Source organism: Brachycentrus maculatus, unplaced genomic scaffold (assembly GCF_059751285.1).
Source record: "Brachycentrus maculatus isolate JH-2025_06_01 unplaced genomic scaffold, ASM5975128v1 h1tg000158l, whole genome shotgun sequence".
In the NCBI taxonomy this organism is placed as follows: domain Eukaryota; kingdom Metazoa; phylum Arthropoda; class Insecta; order Trichoptera; family Brachycentridae; genus Brachycentrus; species Brachycentrus maculatus.
In genome coordinates this window covers 34,844-55,632 of record NW_028280911.1, presented here as the reverse complement: position 1 = coordinate 55,632, position 20,789 = coordinate 34,844, and the positions used below count along the sequence as shown (strand labels likewise).

At 29.9% G+C, this 20,789-nt stretch overlaps 2 protein-coding genes across 2 annotated transcripts in view; one reads left to right on the top strand and one right to left on the bottom strand.

Annotated features, from left to right (window-relative positions):
- LOC148308511 (muscle-specific protein 20-like) overlaps window positions 1–13,102 on the bottom strand; it is a 32,537-nt gene extending 19,435 nt beyond the window's left edge. The window contains exon 1 of the mRNA XM_088261564.1: window positions 12,985–13,102. Coding sequence (XP_088117690.1) covers window positions 12,985–13,008 — 24 coding nt within the window. The 5' untranslated portion in view covers window positions 13,009–13,102. The remainder of the gene's footprint in view (window positions 1–12,984) is intronic.
- LOC148308512 (protein takeout-like) lies at window positions 5,631–12,657 on the top strand. The gene is made up of 6 exons (XM_088261563.1): window positions 5,631–5,709; window positions 6,813–6,905; window positions 8,331–8,478; window positions 9,850–9,983; window positions 10,787–10,936; window positions 12,386–12,657. The coding sequence occupies exons 1-6, from the start codon at window positions 5,631–5,633 to the stop codon at window positions 12,550–12,552; spliced, it is 771 nt and encodes a 256-aa protein (XP_088117689.1). The 3' UTR covers window positions 12,553–12,657.
- Window positions 13,103–20,789: the final 7,687 nt, after the last annotated feature.

Genomic DNA, 20,789 nt, shown 5'->3' with positions numbered 1-20,789 from the left:
ATGCTTCAATGTAGTTTGAAAAATATTTTATGGACAAGTTTATTTTGTATAATAAGGGAGTAAAGGAGTACAAACCACACGTACATGAAATATTTAATAGTTATATGTTATCTGTTTTATTTAAAAAAAATCGTTTACATATTTCAAAATTAAAGTCCACAGTTATGTCTCCTCACTGGGATTTCCCGTGCCTAGGGCACATTTAACAAAACTTGTTTATTTTTATTGAAACTTGTTTTACATTATTTGTTTATCATTAGCCATGCAATCGTGGATGATATGGGCGAATGATAAGATCTAGTTTAAATGTACTCACTTCTGTTATTCAATTATTAATAGCTCTTTTAATCCTAGTTTATACGATGTTTGATTAATTATTTCACTAAGTATGTAAAATAACTGAAAAAAATTACACATTTCTTTGTCTTCGTTTACATATTAAAGGAAAATTTTGAGAATTGATTAAGGGTTGATGATTATCTTACGATGAATGATTATTTAACGATTAAAATTGGACCCTTTTTAAAAGTAACTTTTGGATCTCTTTTAATGGGTATTATCCATTTATTCTGCAATATTAACAACAACGATAAAAAGAAGTATTATTTACAACATTTTGAGTGTGACTAAATACTTGTTCACAAATCTGGATTATCTCCAATTATAGGAGTGATGTTTCATATTATTTTTTGATATCTCAACAAAGATGGAGAAAAATATGGAAATCTGGGCATTTACGGGGCTTACGACCGTCATAGGCTGGTTTAAGTGATCACTTTACACGTGTGTAACAACCATACTACCCAAGTTCTATATATATGATCCAATTTCGTTACATTGTTCTTGAATCACTAGAATTTCACTAGAGACATCTATTCGTGAGATGGTCGTAATCCCCGTAAAAGCCCAGTCTTCCATATTCTTCTTTATATTTGTTGAGATGTTAAAAAAATAAGAAGAATTATTGTTTTTCATTCTTGTTTTATAAGATCCCCGTTCTGTGTAATTATTACCGTTATGTTCCTTTAATGCCAATATGAGCGTCGATATGATGCAGTATCCTATGGATCAATGGGTGCCAATAACGGTAAGAAAAAAAGAAGAGGAATATTTATGAAATTGTAAAATGATAAAAACAAGGAGGGCTTGCAAAGTAGGTTCAGGTAAGGAGTTGAGAAGGAGAAATGTAAGGGATCATAGCAGGGGATGATATGATGAACAGTTGATTATCGATTGTATAACAATTAAGTCATCGGTATAAGGTTAGATATAAAGTAAAAAGGTTTTTAAATTTAAATAAATTTTTGATCGAACCAGTATTGAAAATACAGCAACAAAAAAATATAAAGAAGTTCTTCAGAATACAAATGCTGCACCGAATCTTATATTATTTAGTCATCTAGTAAAATTGTGTTGAATAAATATGTAAGAATTCTGATATTACGGGTTATAAAAGATGTGTTCACATCGGTCTACTCGTATAATAAATATACTTTCCTTGACGATTTGATAAAATTTCAAAAACAGGGAGATTACAAAGTTGTTTGAGATAGTGATGTCAAAAAATTAAGTTGTCTACTTAAGTCTTTTGATATATCAAAGCGAATGGTGAGAGATATCGAGAAACTTTGCCATGAAATAGCTTGTAAGATGTTGACATAATATTTTGTAGAAAGGAAGCGAAATTCTAGATTTATTATAAACATACCTACTTTAAAACGATTATTTACTTTTGATATTCAAAGGATATTTTTTAAGCTATAACCACCACACCACTTCCCCGCAGGGGTAGGCAAAGAGAATAAAACACCCCACCAATCTATCTGCAAACAATATTCGCCTCTTCCTCATCATACTCGCCGATTATTCCATTTCCATATTTTGCACTTCTGACCTGGCCACTTTTAATTTTTTAAATTACTTGACCACGTTTTCCTCGGTCTTCCTCCGCTTCTATTACCAACTACATTTGCCTCATAAATTTATTTTAGTATTCTTTTTTCATTCATTTGATTCACATGCCCAAACCTTCTTTATTCAAACATTTGATTCACATCTCAACACACTTTTCTTGATTATGTTGAAATAATTTTTTTTCTGTATGAAATCAATAAAATAAATTATTGATAATATTACGGTATAGAATACGCCTAAAATAAACATGGCCGCAGAAAAAATGGGACCATTATCTTCAAATAACATATTTGTATTTAAATTACGTTTTCTTAATACTAATCGATTGCACATATGTAAGAGCAGTTCAGTGGTTTTGCATTACCCTCGTGCAAGTGTTGTTACAAGTATGAAGTGCAATACAGGAGTGGTTCTCAACCTCCGGGTCGTAGAGCGGTACCGGTCCGTGGATTAAATGGTACTGAGCCGTCCAAGACAGTGCTTACAAATTAAAATTACACTTAAAAAAATCGAACATCTCCAATGAAAAATTTTAATTCACAACATTTAAGTGTGTCCAAATAGTTATTCACAAATCTGGGTTTTCTCCAATTTACATTTTTTTGACATTTTTGACATCTCAATATTTTTCTGACTTCCCCCTTTACTCTTGTCCCAGGTATTTTTACGCATTTCAGGCGAATGTGATTGATAATAGAAGCAGAAGAAGACCGAGTAAAACTTGGTATAATCATGTATTTTAAATACTTGAAAGTGGTCAGGTCAGAAGTTAGAATAATCGGCGTGTATGTTTGAAAAGATGTATGTATCTAGAAGAGGCGAAGATTGTGTGCAAAGACAGATTGGTGTGGTGTTCTATTGAACACCATACCAATACCAATACCAGAGAATACTCTCTGCGTACTCCTGTGGGGAAGCGGCGTGATGGTTAGTTATTTAGGAATTTTGTAATTGGTACAAGTACTTGTTTTATCATACTCGTATATGTGAATAACTCGATTTTTGTATGTTAAATTCACAAATAAAATAACATAAAAATAAAACAAAATCATCTAAAATATCAACAACCAACGTTCCCCTCTCAAAATTATCAAACTTTGACTGGTTTGCTGGTATAAAAAGGTTGGGGACCACTGTCATACAGCATTAACTTTCTCCGCAAGTAAGTTTAAGTACACAAGTATTTACGCAGCATGTAGCTGCGAGCATGTAATCAGTCCAAATAATTGCATACGGAAATCAGATTCAGGTTGTACACAGCTGATTAACTCTTTACTGAAAGGAAAAATATACTTTTCCGCTTTTTTTCACACGTATTTTAATTAAGGGCATAATAATACTCGTATATTACCATGAATAGCTTGCAAGAATCGTATAAGCGTATTCAGGTTTATTTATTGTGTAGAAAATAACATCTTACTTTCACGTTCACAATCTTTCGGAAAAGCTTCTAGCATCATCGGTACAGATAAATGGTTTAATAACCCAAAAAATACGTCTGAACATCCGTGAAAATCTACAGATGGCCAAGAAAAATAATCGTTAACATAAGCAGTATACTCTATTAGAGAGGTAACTGGTTTTTAATATATTGTATCGTTGAATATTACATGTATCATTACTTTAATTACATTACATTAATTAAAACACAATATGAGAGATAGATACAGTATAGGGGAGCGCTTTTTTGTTTTTGTTTTTGCTGAATTACTATTAAATTCCTAAAAGTTAACTTTTTGCTCTGATGTGTGTGTATAATTTATAATAATACATTTGGATAATTTATATCGTGTCGGGTTGTGGTCCCGTTGTAAGTGTCGCGGACTCTCAAGTCAGAGATTCTTGGTTCGAACCCACTCTATGACAATTTGATACCTATTTCTAATAAAGATCCGCTTATGCTCACAGAAATAGTATGAAATTGAGTTCGTTTGTAAATAGTAACTAATACATATTTCTCTTTATTTATTTGGAGTTGCTACGCAATGCACAATAAAAATAACATTTAGGAGTTTTTAAATCATATTTTTGAATAATATTTTTTAAATCATATTTTCATATGGTGTACGGAGTGTGGAAGTTTTTGGTAAGGGAATGTAATTAACCATGCGTATTTTAATGTTTTAGAATTTAATAAACCCTGGTGATGACAAGGTTCTTGTCGAAACCGGTTGGTTGAAGGGTACTAATAATAAAAAAAGTGGTTAAAACAAAGTTGTTTGATTTTATAAAGTTTATAAAATGTGCCACAAAGTATCTGCGAAAAACATTAAAGAAATTTCTCTTTTCCTTTTTTTTTTAAAATATATAGCTCCACTTTCGGAAAATCCTACCTCAAGGGTGCTACAGTGTGATTAAAATTGGGGAACAGGAGATAGTGGAAACGATTTAGCAAACAAATGCGTTTTTTTAGTTTTTTTTTAAAGATCATCTCACTCTCACTATTTGTAAATACTGGTATGTAGTTAGAATTATAAGTACACATATATCTGAAGGTAAATTCTTCAAAAGAACATCTACATTCTGGAATAATGTTAAAATGCACTCTTGGTTACATTTGTGAGGGTCAATTACTTGTATTATGTTCACAATGATGAAATCTTATTACACAATGATCCTTTGTCATTGTGTGCAAGTACATGGATAACTAACATATGAATTAACCTAAATATATTGAAGTATCTGCACCTTAAGGTACGGAATTGTGTACTAGCTCGACTAGGCGTTGAAGGCTATCTTCCTACAGTTGTTTTGCTTCACTTAACATTCTTAAGAATCAAAATATACTGAGGCTAGATTTGAGAAGACAGTTAAAATTATTTGTGATGTGTACCGTTCAGCACAGTTTTCACCAAAATGATATTCGACTTAGAAAATGAATCTTTAAAAAACTATTCTTTAGATTCTCTGTTAGTATTGTGTATGCATGGTACATAATTTTATATTCTTCTGACACTCAAGTTTCATGCAATAGCTCATGTAGTAATATTTCGTATCTATGTAGTCTAAATTTGATCATTGATCTCACAACGATTAAGTGTCCAGAGTAAAAATATTCATACGTAAATATTGATGTGAAAACAAAACGCTTTTCTTTATTTCGATCATCTGGGATATAAAAGATAAACGTGAAACCACTACATGAAAAAAATATAAAATACAGTTATTATGTATGTTTGATATATATATATATATATATATATATATATATATATATATATATATATATATATATATATATATATATATATATATATATATATATATATATATATATATATATATATATATATATATATATATATATATATATATATATATATATATATATAGTACATACATGTTGAGTCAATATTAAACCTGATTTAGATCAGTGGCGGATTCGTAATTTTATACCTGTACGAATATAAAATAGAATTTCCCCGGTAAGAAAGGCGTTGCAGTTCGTCCCTGCTTTGTCTACATGCAATTTCAATGGAGGTTGTATTACATAATTTTACATTCTACAATTTTGCACTGCGGAGTAAAACCTGATATTAGTAAAGCCTAGGCAGTCCTTCAAACATGGTGCTTTTCCAAAGTTCTTAAGTTATTTCCTCACAGTGATAAAATTGGCATTTTTTGAGTATTATATTTCACGAGCCGCCCATTTTATTGAGTTAGAAGAAAAGAAGGAAACATAGCAACGGCCAGTGGAAGTTAAAAATACATTAAAAATGTTTTTCCTGGAAATAGCGTCTGTGTTTATTTTACTGTGTTTTACAGAGGCGAGCGAAAAATATTTTCGAGAAAAGCGTAAGTATTTTTTCATATCTGCCGCCATCATCAAACAATATACTCGGAAGTTATTCGATAAATCTACAATAACGAGAAATATTTATAAACTCATTTTCCCATTTCCTTAATATTCAAAAATTTTAATGTATAACCGACGTTTTCCTCGCTAACTAATAAAGCTGATATTTTGTGGAAACAATTATTTTTAGTTGTTGGGTAATATATCCAAAATTAAATTAATTAGTTATTGAATTGAATTCTACTTTTATTTACAAATAAATGATAAAATGTAAATATAAGTAGAATTCAATCCAATAACCGTGCTTAATTTTGGATAAATTACCCAACAATTCAGTATGGAATTCTATCACTGCAGTTACAATAAATAAATTATTTTTAGCATTTCTTAGCGTGCTTATTTTGTATCATACGTATATTTTTTTTACTATTTAGCAAACATTGCACCCTAAAAAACGTGTTTTTAATAATAATTATCCAGTCAATACAAGGTTTGATTTACTTCTTTGTACTCCACATCGACAAAATGAATAAATTTATACATATATTAATTAAATGGTAATGCAGCGTCAACATAAAAACACACTTATAATTTTTGTGTAAATGTGGATACAGTCAGTAAGGAGAGCAACGATATGTTTGTTTATAGTGACACTTATCCAGTTCAAAAATATTTTATTATATTAGGCTATATTTATAATTTAATATATTTATAATTATTAACATATTAAAGTACATATTACATATATACGTATTAGTTGGCTCCTCAGGCAGAGCGTATGTTGTTTTTTATGTAGTTTTTGTTTGTTTTTTGTTGTTGTATATGTGATGCTAAGCAATTATGTGACGTGTTTGATATTGATTGACAGTAACTAAGGTATCATAAGAAAGGAAAGACATACTCCTAAAAATGATATTTTTTCCGTTTTTAGAGATTTGAAATTCTTTAAAAAAACTACAAAATATTGATTAAGTAAACTAACAACCAACATTAAAAAAATTGGTTTTTATTTAAAGTTATAAAGATAAACCAAATAATTAATCATAGATAAAAGTGGGATTTTATACATTTATTTAGATTAAAGTGTTCTTTTTTATTCCAGCTAATTTCATAAAAACATGCTATAAAAGTAATCCACATTTTGGAGACTGTTCAAGAGAAGCTGTGCAAGGAATATTCGATAAATTAAAAGATGGTAAAAATGAAATGAATTACTAACTTTTGTTCAAAATATTATTGTAATATTATATAAACTAACCGAAACAAAATACTTTTAAATTTCTATTATACCAGCAATCCATACATCATTGTTCCCCGAATGTCATAACTATCATAATCTGTACGCAGAAATATACAAACATTTATGTATTTTAAAAGATTTAAGCATTTACATTCCCTCTATTTTCCGCTGTTTAATTTTCTAATATTTTTATAAGGATTCCCTTTTCTCATTAAAAATTCAAAACTGTTCGTAGTCTTTTAACGTGCGAGTAAAAAAGATTAATACACTTTTTTATTAATATTTGAGGCTGTAAATTATGTAATCTTTTTTACATAATTTCAAAAATCCTAAGTCGATTTTAAGAACGCTTCTATATTCTAATGGAACGTAGTCGTTTTTTATAACGGATCTAAGAAATGTCGTCTTGGATAAAATACTAGCACATAACAGTTGACGATATTCGACTAATATCTGCTTGTTATTTTAAGAACTACATTTCTGAGATATGACATCGATAAAGTTTATAAATGAACTTTTAACCCGCTGCTAGTCGCCGTGGGGAAAATTGCGTAAATACTCGACGATTTGAGCATTTTCCTCACGCTGCTTTATTTGTCTCAAACATTCATTTATGCAAAAAAACTTTATTTTTCCGTCATCGATTTACTTTGATAAAAATAAATATGATAGGTAGAGGAGACGAAGAAATGGAATTCCTCGACATGACGGACTAACCCTGGATTAAAATTAATCGACCTGTATACATATACATATGTATAAATACAGAAGGAAACTGAAGTTAACGAATGAATTATTGGCAAAGGTTATTATTTATTAATGAATATATAATGAGGTACTTTAAGTATAAAAAAAATTAAAAACATTTGTGCCGAAGCAATAACGATTTAAATGCCAATTGAATCAAATGCGTATTTATAAAAAATCTCGTTTAATTTTGCACCCAATAAACGAAAGGACAAAATAAAGATCTTCTTTTTTTAAGCGTACTAAATTAAACAGCATCATTTATCTTTATTAGATTCTAAAGCAATTTTTGCAATCTTTGGAAATCAAAAGAACAGAAAATTGAAAAATAATAACTAACTAAAACTAAAACCCTTATCCGCACCCCAATGATGCATAGGGCACTGCGTCATATAAACGCAGTGTTATCTTGATCGTTTACACATGAAGGAAAGGTGATCAGCCCTCCGCTTCAGGTACCAGTCCAGGGTAATAATATTGAATAAATATTACAGTGAAAAAATCACTTATATTTATTTTACCCCCCTTGTGAATCGAACCCGGTACCTCCAGAACGGTAGTCGAGCGTGCTGACCATTACACTACGGAGGCGGACAAATAAAAAAATAATAAACATGTTACTAAATATTTTAGGAATTCCTGAAATTGGTATTTCGCAACTGGACCCACTAAAAGTTCCCAAAATAAGGATTTTACAAGGAGAAGGGCCTGTAAGTGTCAATGCAGCCCTTGATGACGTCACTGTTAAGGGTTTTGGAAATACGAAGGTTCTTATTAGTGAGTAAGTATTACGTTGATTAGAATAATACGATTGACTTATTTCAAATGCTTCAATGGTAAAAATAGCATACACGTTTTTAAGTAAATTTTGAAAATAAGTAATGATTTCCTTAAAACTCATATTTAATGTTAAAGCACAAATCCATGTTTTGTTACATGATGTTATTGCCATAATTAAATTTGGCTGCAAAATTTTATCGTTTTGTCTTTCAGTATGTTAGAATATATTGTATCCATTATTAATTTTTAAATTTCAACATAGCTAATTAAATATGTAAATACAATTAATTACCGTTAATTTCCGATTTGATTACACATGACTATTAAATTCATATAAATAATGTGAGTACTTTTGTTTGCCCGTAGTGAAAAATTTTCACCTTTATTCGGGAGATCCTGTACAGTAATATTCAGAAATTATAAATAAGTTATATTTAACAAATAAACTGGTAGCAACTCCCCACCAAACATTGATAACATATTTTCACTTCATTTACGTGTGTCCTAATTAATGTTAATACTTAAACCAATCTTCCAAATATTTTATTTTTAACAGTATCTCATTTGATATTACTTTTCATTAAATTGTTTATTGGTATGAAATACTTAGTGAAATATTTGAAACAGTAGAAAATTTGATTTATGTAAACTTTGACGAAAAACTCAATTTAAAATGTAGTGTGAAAAAATAAAATAAAATATCCTTTCTTTATCAGTAGTTTTACTGTAAGAATTAGCAGACATTTGCTCTGCCGTTTTTCAAATTGTTTTTGGGGACATTTTTAAAATGTCATAAACGAAGAAAATATTTTATATAAATTCCACGGAGAGATATGCCGTATCCAATCCCATTTTTGTTACTATACGTGTTATGGTTATTATTTCTAATGTACGTTATTCTTAATTACGTAAAAATATATTACATATAAAATATCGAAAAATATATTACATATATGTAAATGTATAACGTAAAAATATATTACATAAGAAAATAGGTAAAACATAACGTTTTACCTATTTTATAAAATATTATAACTTCATTAATTGATTCAGCAATCACTTTGTGGTAAATATGTCTCCATTTTAATTTATGTTTTACTTTGTAAATACCACTATTAAAAATATATAACTCATTAAATACTTAACACTAAATAATAAATATTTAAAATTAATAATAAAAAATTAACGTTTATTATGTTAATGTATTTACGTACTGCTTACTCTTTATACGTTGTTTATATGTAACTTTTACCCTTTTCTAACTATAATATGTTTTTATTCAACTATACAGCCTTTAAATAAAGGCAAATAAAAGTTAATAAAGGCATGTCCAAATTTACAAAATTTTAACTTAAAGTTTAATTTGCTTCAGGGTGGACAGCAAAACGTACGACTTTTTCACCAGAATCAAAATTCCACATTTAAGAATCGAAGGTACATACAATCTTAGAGGGAAAATTCTTTTGGTACCCTTACTTGGTAGGGGGAAATGCTGGTTTGAACCGAGTAAGTAAAATAGAAATAAAATAAAATATGTTTACTTATGTTTGTAACACTTGAGTAATTTATTGAAGTTATTTAGGTCACAGGCAAGTAGATGTTCAATGCATTTATACTCGCCGTGCCGTGTCGTGATGATGGTACCAGTGAACCTAATATTTTTTATAATCAAATTAACTTTTTGTACAATTATTTCTTTAATTTTCATGTATTGATTACTATATTTTAGTACAATTATTATCGTATGACCATTAATATAATAATTATATTTTACATGACGACAATTAGACGAAAAATGTTGTTTGTTTCGCAAGTTATCACTAAGTACTTAAACGCATTCTGAATTCTGATAGTGATACTGGTAACTCCACGAGTGTTGTAAAGAACTTGTATTTTGTTAGATTTTCCATGTCATCTCTTTACTGTTATGATGCTCTGATACTGAGACGCCTTGCGCATATTCCGTTACCGGAGCACTAACGTCAGGAATGTCGTCAGTAGCTAGCATGCGCTCTCTAGCAAATTATATTTCCCGCTTCTTTGTAACTAGATTTCCTTATCTCTCTCTCTGCTCCTGCTGTCTGCTAGCCTGGTAGACTCATGTACAAATTGTGTATTGGCTGGCCATTTTGTTTGAAAACTTTGTTTTGAAAGTAAATAAGAAAAGAGAATTTAGGTTATGAAAATTATTTGTTGTTCAAGGAAATTCCCTTTTGAGAGTTAAAATAATTTGATTAATCAAAATTACTCGACCCACGTTAATGCATTACATGAGTACTTTGATGTTCAACATTTTGTTTTATTTTCAGCAAATATGGAAATCGATATACTGAGCGATGTGAAATTATATAAAAGAGATGAGTTCACATTTTTTAATGTCACCGCTACACACGTAAAATTTAATATTGGAGGATTGACGTTAAGGATGAACAATTTATTCGACGGTATCAAAGCATTAGGTAATTTATTTGAGTATATATGTATACGCAATTATATAAACGATCAATTTTTGACAATATAAAAATAATATGTAAAACATTCGACACTTTTTTAAATCAATTTTTAATGTTAATAATAATATCGTAAAACCTTTTCACAATTGAAGCTGCATTTATATTCATATGAGATGGCAGATTTCAGCATAATGTGGTGGATGTTATAACCGAGTTTTTATTTATGCTTTGCTCATAATAAATTATATGCAGTTGATTGAAGCGTTACAGAGTAAATTGAAGTTATCGGGCGCGGGAAACATATTTTAATGACGTTTGCCGATGCCAGGAGAGCGAGCGTAGGTGGTCAAAATTTACTTGGGAATCGGCCAAAAGAACTCTTCTTCAAGTCTATAAATATTTCGCCTATTTTCGACCCGGCTTCTCGAGAATTCTGTACGTTGTGGAAATACGCAAATACATACATACATATTTGAATTCGTGATTCAGTAATGCTAGTGCCATCTAGAGGCTGATGGAAAAATCACACTGGCATGCGGTAGGGAAACCCATTGCCGCCGGCGCTAGTAGCTGAGCAAGCTGAATATCAGTGAATTTTGTATTTCCAACCTCCTCGATGTTGTGAGCTCCTGGTATTTTGACGTTCAAGTTGAGAGCGCCGAGAGCGGTGAGGGCGCGAAACTGGGCGTTCCAAAGGGGAGATTAATGAGTTCGTTCAACAACAAACCCTCGCTTGAAGTAAAAAGAAGTAAATGAATACTATCCCAATAGAGCAAATAATTTATTAAAAAAAAATATTATTCATTAAAATATTATTAAAAAGTATTGAGATACATGAAAGCAATCAATTGATTGCATTCGCAATATTTGGCTAATTAGATATTGAATGGCTATTAAAATGTGTACTTACAAGTAGTCTGGACTTTTGGAACATTTTGATGGCATACTCATTAACCGGTTCCTCCCGAAATGTAAACAAACATCCTGAATATCTTTGAAAATTTTCAATTCTATCTAGGTTGGTTGTGCATATTATTTACCATTTGCGTATAATGACCCTCGTTTTGTCTATCCAACATTGATAATATTTAGAAGTGAAAATAGTTGCTTCGACATATTGATTTCTGGGTAATTAGATAGGAAATTGGCACTTAACATTAAAGTTTCTTCAAGAAAAATATTGACATATAAATCGTCTCTTGTTATTTAGATTCCCAAACTAGAGAAATAATTCATTTTCCCCAGTGGTAGATTTATACAAAATGAGTATCATCAAATTATTTTACTCCTGAATATTTTTTTTATGTAGATATATTTATAAAGCCATATATTTGGGTTAACCAGCGTATTATTTGCTCTTATGCACTTTGTGTTTAACATAACACTTGTAAGTGGAATATGATGATAATGTTTATTTTTTATGTTGATGTCAATAATGCGTTTCCTTTCCAACAGAGGACAGCACGAACTCCTACCTCAATGCCAACTGGCGGCCAGTGGCTGAATCACTGCGTCCAATTTTGGCGCGAACCATAGAAGACATTATGATTGTCATTCTCCAGAAGATATTCCATACTGTTCCAGCCAATTTTCTTATAGCGGACATAAAAGAACCAAAATAGCACAGACGTACATACAAAACCACAAACTTTACACTTTGTATGTACAACGTAATCATATGTACCATATTTTTATTTCAATTAAACATTAAGGAATTTATATTTTTTCTGTTTAATATTAACAATGTGTGTAATGGAGAACTAATTTATATGTTTTTTGTTTTACCTCATAATAAAAAAAGTCGAAAATTCGTCATTGTATTTGATTTTCACCATATTTTATAAAAGCAATTTTATAAATACCCATACAAAATCTACAATTCATCAATATTTTTCCAGAAATTTTCAGGGAACAAACGACGATTAAAAAAACACATCGTTATTATTTTATGCATATTTAAATCAAACTACACTTTTTCCACACTATTATCTCATTGTCGACGGTGACAATAGATCAATTTTCGCGAGACAAAAAGAAAAACATTATTCACATACCTGCCACAACGGACGACCAGGCATGGTGACTCGAAATACTATTTGACACTTGACACAAATGAAGGGGCAGTCCCTGGAGACGCTTTGAACTTGTTGGTTGAATAAACCGAAATGAAATGCCGGTTTTAGGTCAAACCATTTGTTTTATACTGTATGGGAAACAAGTTGTAGCTCTGTCTTAGTAGTGGTGCTACACACGGTAGCGTTGTGCAAGTATTTATTTTTATATACACTCATCCCTGTGTTTACCGTCCATTGGTGATCGCGGCAGTGCTGTAGCCGGGATTGAATTCAAATACAATATGTAAGAGACAAAAAACTATTGGTTGTTTTCTTTATTTAAATTAAAGTACTAAAATTGAAACAAACAAACAAAAAATTCAACTATCACAGCTGTTTCTTTAATTATTTCAAATAGAATGCACACATATGATTTAATTACAAGCATTTTATCAATTCGACGGTTTCTCTATTTTACAAAATTAATTTAAATATAAATATCAAAGAACAAATGTATACTATTTCTATCCTTGAATTATGTTTTATTTAAAATAAAATATAACACACATTACAAAATTTTTGGTTTGAAAGAAGTCACCAGAAAATAGTGTCTAATACATACAATAAACCTTATTTAAAATAAAATTCTCATTTAAAACATGATGGTAAAATTAAGCTTTACTATTTGGAAAGTTCGAATAACAATTTGATATATTTTACAAAAATTGTGATATATGATTCCATGTATGATTGTATGGTCTGAAAGAATTTAAAAAATAAATGTGTTGTACGATGTAAGGAGATGTAAATATATACATATATGATGAAAATTCAATATAAAAAATAGTTTGTATTAAATGTAATATAAGCAAAGTAAAGAAATAAAAATAAAAATAAATCTCTAAATACTTATTTATGTTTTTGTTATCGAACAACTTTATTTTCGTCTACGTATTATCTTTGACTATGTTAAATTTAAGATAATTTACCGTACCTTTACATTAAAATAAACATTTATTAACATTTGAAAAAAAATACACATATTTCTATTTTTTAAAAACAACATTTACATATTTCTCGCGCTTTCCTCTCTACAAAGGAAACGGTCAAATCTGAGCTTGCCAGGTTCGCAGATTGCATTTATTAATAATATACAATATTGCTTGCATTTAACACGAAGATATATAAGTGCATAAAGCGGTAAGGTAATCGACCTTCTCTTTGATAACCATTACAACATCCGTTGAAAGGGAAACTCGGAGGGCCTCTCGGTTTCCTTTGAATGCACAAAAGGAATCGCAAATTAAGGCAGCAGAAGTTTGAGGAGATACATCGGTTGAAAATGCAGTTTGCTGCAGTTTACTATATATGCGTATTATAGTATAATGCATTCCGCTTTGGTAGATAGTGTGCAGGCGAATGCACTCGATGCAGACGCTAGGTTCTGTTTGCAGTGTCGCCTTTTCAACGATATTGGAACGTCGGCACTGTTGCATTATGTTAAATTATAAAAATAAAATAAATAACAATAAAGAATAATTTATTTTATAAAAATAAACTTCATCGTGTGTTCAATTTTTTATAACAAAACAGCGTGAAATAATGTGGTAAAAATCGCAATAATTTATTATATGTTAGTATCTTTAATGATTTTTTTCAAACTGTTTAAATTTTTATTTTATTTTTTATAATGACATGAATTTAAAAAAACAAAAACTACCTCAAATAATTATTTATTTTACTTTTCTCTTGCTAGTTTTCTCTTTGTTCGGGTGGCATCTTTTGATCCCGGATAAATACAACCAGGAGCACATACATACTGCCGATAAAATGACCATTTCAAGTTAGAATAGTACTGGAAAAGTACGAATATTACTCATGATATCCTGATAGTTGCCAGACTCCAGGCTACACGCCTTTATCCAGCACCACTCGGTGACGTCACAGGACTTCTGCGCTTACTCAGCTTCGTAAACTTAGAATTCTGCCCACATTCTACACCCATACACTTTTCGCAACATATTTCTCATTAATTGGAGAAATAAGTGTTTTATTAAAATTTGTGATAAAGCCAACTTTTTCGTTAAATGTTTCAGCTATTTTTTTAATAAAAAATATAAATAGTCAAAATGTTACTTTGTTTTAAAATCACTTTAAAGTGTGCCTCTTTTTTATAATGATTTTAAAACATGGTTAAATTTTAATTATAAAATGGAAAATCACAAAGTTAGTGCTTCAAATATAAATTTAAAAAAATTTTGATTAAGAAAATAATGCATAATGCGAGCATAATGGAAGATTTTACATGCAGGTCAAACACATCAAAAATTTATTATTTTTTAAATTCATTTATATATTTTTTGTATGATTATACATCCATAAAACAGATCAACTTTCTTTTCAGCTCTTCATAAAATGGCCTAGAATTATGACAACTTGGAATAACTTGTGTCGGGTTGTGGTCCCGTGGTTAGTGTTGCGGACTTTTGGGTCAGAGTTTCTCGGTTCGAACCCACTCTACCACAATTTGATACCTATTTCTAATAATGAGCAGTTTAGGCTCAGAGAAATAGTATGAAATTGATGTTTTTTTTGTGAATAATAAAAACACAAATATTTCTCTTTTTTAATTAATTAATATTGCTAATAATACATGTTTGTAAAAGTGTTGCCATATATGTGTCAGACAGGAGACATATTGGGTGCTGTGTAATACATAGTAGAATCTGGATTTAACAGAGCCAAGAGGACCGGTATATTTTTCTCTTATAAGGTCTGTCTTATATTCATGATTTTTTGACATTGAACCAGCTTTATTTTAAAATGTTTCTTATATCTATATTATATCTTATGTCCAGATCTATTATATCTAGGTTTGACTCTATTTTTTTTTCTTACACAAGCAATAATACCTATATATATATACATATATATATATATTATATATATATATATATATATATATATATATATATATATATATATATATATATATATATATATATATATATATATATATATATATATATACATATATATATATATATATATATATATATATATATATATATACATATATATATATATATATATATATATATATATATATATATATATATATATATATATATATATATATATATATATATATATATATTTATATATCTCATTTTTCGGTAAAGAATTTATCGTGATTTAAAGTATCCATGAAAATCCCTTTAATTTCTCAACTGAAATTCTTTTGGTCGAGTGTATTATCATAAACATTCTGGGTATAAATTTAGCTTCCTTTCTTCATGATCACCTGCGAGACTTTGGACCGTGGTTTCTTAATTCTAGGTTAAGCGAGTTAAAAATTATTGTTTGACTTATCTACCATAAAAAATACTAAAATTAAAAAGTATTCCTTAAAATCACTGGTTGTGAAGATTTTTTGGTAATGTATTTTTTAAAACAAATAATTTGGGGAATGCTTTAATTATGTGTGGCAATTATTTTAATATAACGATTAACTAGCGACTCTATCAAATGTATTGCCATTTGTCGAATGTCGTTATGTTACTTTATGTATCTTTTATTTATTCAATCAAATATTGATACAAATAAAAAATAAAGTTAATAAATACCGATAAATGGGTGATCGCACTTTTATTAAAATAATACTTATTTTAAAAAGTTTTTAAATGATTTACGTATGACCTTGTTCTTTGGCAGATTCGAGACCGGTGAGTGATCAAGAAATCAATAATATTCTAGAGATAGATACTAAGTAGACAGATACTTTTTTGTTGATTGTCTTTAAACATTTCATTAAACAAGACGAATATTTTGTTATAATAGCTTATTGCAAAAAAACTAAACCGATTTTTTGTTAAATATTTATAATGTTTACCAATCGTCGGTGTTTTTTTTTTTTGTATGAAGCTGTAAATAAAGAATTTTATTTTATCCGTAAAATGATTGATCCACTTACTTATTATTATGCAAGATAAAAAATATATTTTGCAAATGAAACATCAAACAAATATGCTTGCTTTCATGATTCAGTGATATAAATTTTTATGTGAGTATTTTCATTTATAATTTCGGATGTCCATAGATTCGAACGCAATTTATTATTAAATGATTTATACATATCGCTCACTCCTTTCAAGAACGTCATAAATCAAAAAACTTGATTTTTCAGGAGAACGTTTTCAAAGTTTAAAAATATAATACAATGTATTAAAAATAAATATCAAGCCACTTATTCAACTTTTTAGTGTGCAACATATCTTTTTAGGTAAAAGCTGAAGGTTTTTTCTCCATTTAAAAAATATTAAGTATATTCAAAAAAATTATTAAACAATACCTTTTCTTCAAAATGTAAAAACAACACTTTCTGCCCTGTAGCGGGTAAATATTAAGTTAAAAATATGCCGCTTTTGCTGGGATATAGTACATTTTCTGGGCATTCCGAAAACATGCATAACTGAAAATCGACAATTTTTGATTTATGACGTTCTTGAAAGGAGTGAGCGATATGGGAAAAAGAACACTTTTGAGGAGTGAATAATGTCATAAATGAAGAAGAATCACTCTTTTGGTATGTGTTATAAATATTTTATCGAGATTCAAGGTGAATTATTTTGATTTAAACTGCTTTATATTTCTTCGTTATTCAAACCATCATCCGCACCCGATGGTGCATAGGGTACTGCATCATATAAACGCAGTGTTATCTTGATCGTTAATACATGAACGAAAGGTGATCATGTTTTGAATATTGAAATCATTAACTTTGTGGATCATATTGATATATTATTTTGAGAAATAAAAAGTCATAAATAAACCCTGAAGAGGGTAACAGGTTGTTGCCGAAACTAGTTGGTTGTTAATAAAAATGTGAGTGGATCAAAAAACAAAGTCTTTTTATTTCTCAAAATAATATAGAAAGGTGATTAGCCCTCCGCTTCAGGGAACTAGTCCAGGGTAATATTGAAAAAATACTAGAGTGAAAAATCACTTATATTTATTTAAACCCACCATCGAAATCGAGCCCGGTATCTCCAGTCTGGTAGCCAAGCGTTTTGACCATTACACTACGGAGTAGTATTATATAAACCAAGCGTTTTGACCATTACTTTGTATTATACTAGCGGCTTTATATTAGTAGATCTATTCATGTAGCGCACTATATCAAAGTACTATACGCTTTGCATTGACGGTCCAGATATGGTCAGTCGATATTTTTAAATCATTATCTGCCTTTATATAGTCAGATCAAGTGCATAGAACAAGGCAAGGCTGGGTAGATCAGTTAGTAAGTAAAACATGAAAGGTCATGCATTTAGCTAAAACATTATGCAAGTCATGTTCCTAATTATACAATATCACATTTTAAAAGAATTTTTAATGGCTTGTCTATTGTCCAATATTAAATTAACCTGGATTTCAGAAACTGCAGGTCATTGGATAAAAATTATAAATGTCTCCAGAGAAATATAGCAATTTATGAGAAGGATAATCGGAAATCTGACATTCACATGGCTTACGACCTGTCTAAGCTTTAAATGATTACTTTACGTATTTAACGTTCACCATTTTGCCCATGATTAAAATTCAAAAATATAATTTTTGGAACTAGAAAAGATGCGGGAATACAAATGAACGATTCCAATTTCTTTGCCAGTCTTTATTGTAAATTTTACTACAAATAGTGTAAATGATCCGATGAAGCAATATATTATCTTCAATAACAAAGGATTTTTTCCTATAGTTATTCATGTTAAACATCGCTTGCCTTTTAAGAAGATACATTTAACTGAAATGTTCATTTGATTGATTAATACTTCCCTGGAATGGTACCTGAATGCTTAACGTATCGATTATATGCAGCTCCCCATTCACCATTTGATCTGAATAGAATTAGAAGAAATAAAGAATATGGAAGTCTGGGCGTTTACGGGGCTTACGACCATCATAGGCTGGTTTAAGTGATCACTTAAACCAGCCTATGACTTGATCTACCTATGATTGACCACCACTCTACTCAAATACTTGAAACATCTATATATATGATCCAATTTCGAAACATTTTACTTGAATCACTAGAATTTCACAAGAGAAGTCTATTGGCGAGGTGAAGGAAGCTTTTTTTTGTATTGGGTAGAAACTCTTTTGTTTGTATGTGAGGTCCGAATCCCGGCCGTAAGCCCCGTAAATGCCCAGACTTCCATATTCTTCATCTTTGTTGAGATGTCAAAAACATAATGTGAAAAATAACTACTATAATTGGAGATGAATCATATTAGGAAGATTAGAAAGATTAGGAAGAGCTCTTTGCGGTGGTATGGACATGTGGAGCGAATGGATAGCGAGAGAATGACTAAGAAAATATATGTGGCGAATGTGAGAGGGAAAACAGAACGTGGACGACCGAAAAAGACTTGGCACGATCAGATCAATCAGAACCTAAAATCTGGCGGTGTCAAAAGTCTGCGTAATCGGAGGGCATGTATGACTAGATGTATGGATGTGAAGGAGGCGAGGAGTGTATGTCAGGACAGAAGAGTGTGGCGTTCCATCCTCTCTGCCTACCCCTGCGGGGAAACGGCGTGATGGTAGTAGTGTAGTGTAGTGTAGTGAATCATATTTGTGAACAAGTATTTGAACACACTCATAATGTTGTAGAAGAAATGAATACATATATAGTTTTTGAGATTAATGCAATTTTGTACACGAGAAATAATGCAAAGTAGTATTTTTACATACATCATTTACCATTAACTTCTTCTTTAGTTGTTTCTGTTAAATACTGGTCAATGTAAATACTGGTAATATGCTGTATATAAATGTGCATACATAGATCGCTCACTCCTATCAACAACGTCATATATCAAAAATCGTCAATTTCCAGTTGTGCATGTTTTCGGAATGCCCAGAAAATGTACGATATCTCAGAAAAGGCGGCATTTTTTAAAGTTAACATTTACCCGATACAGGGCAGAAAGTGTTGTTATTGCATTTTTAAGAAAAGGTATTGTTTAACTATTTTTTATATATATATATAAATAAATATATATTTATAAACATAATATATATAAATATAAAATATATATATATATATATATATATATATATATATATATATATATATATATATATATATATATATATATATATATATATATATATATATATATATGTATATATATATATATGTACTTAATATTTTTCAAATGGATAAAAAACCTTCAGGTTTTACCTAAACAGATCTGTTGCATACTATAAAGTTCGATAAGTGGCTTGATATTTAATTTTTATACATATTATTATATTCTTAAACTTTAAATACGATCTCCTGAAAAATAAAATATTTTGACATATCGCTCACTCCTTTCAAGAACGTCATAAATCAAAAATCGTCAATTTTCAGTTGTGCATGTTTTCGGAATGCCTAGAAAATGTACTAAAGGGTCCGCCAAATAACTTTTTTTTTTTGAAAATGGGGCGCAAAACATCGAGTGTAGCTTCGGCTGTGTGGCACGTAGCGCCGTCCTGTTGAAACCAAATGTTGCCAATATCCTCTTCTTCAATTTTTGTGAACAAAAATCCGTTCAACATGGCCCGATAACGATCGCCATTGACTAACGGCCACTCCTTGCTCATTTTCAAAGAAAAATGGCCCAATTATGCCTCTGGACCAAAATCCGCACCAAACAGTGACTCGTTTTGGGTGTACCGGCTTTTCAATGTATGCGTGCGGGTTTTTTGTGCCCCAAATACGACAATTTTGCTTGTTTACATACCCGCCAAGATCAAAA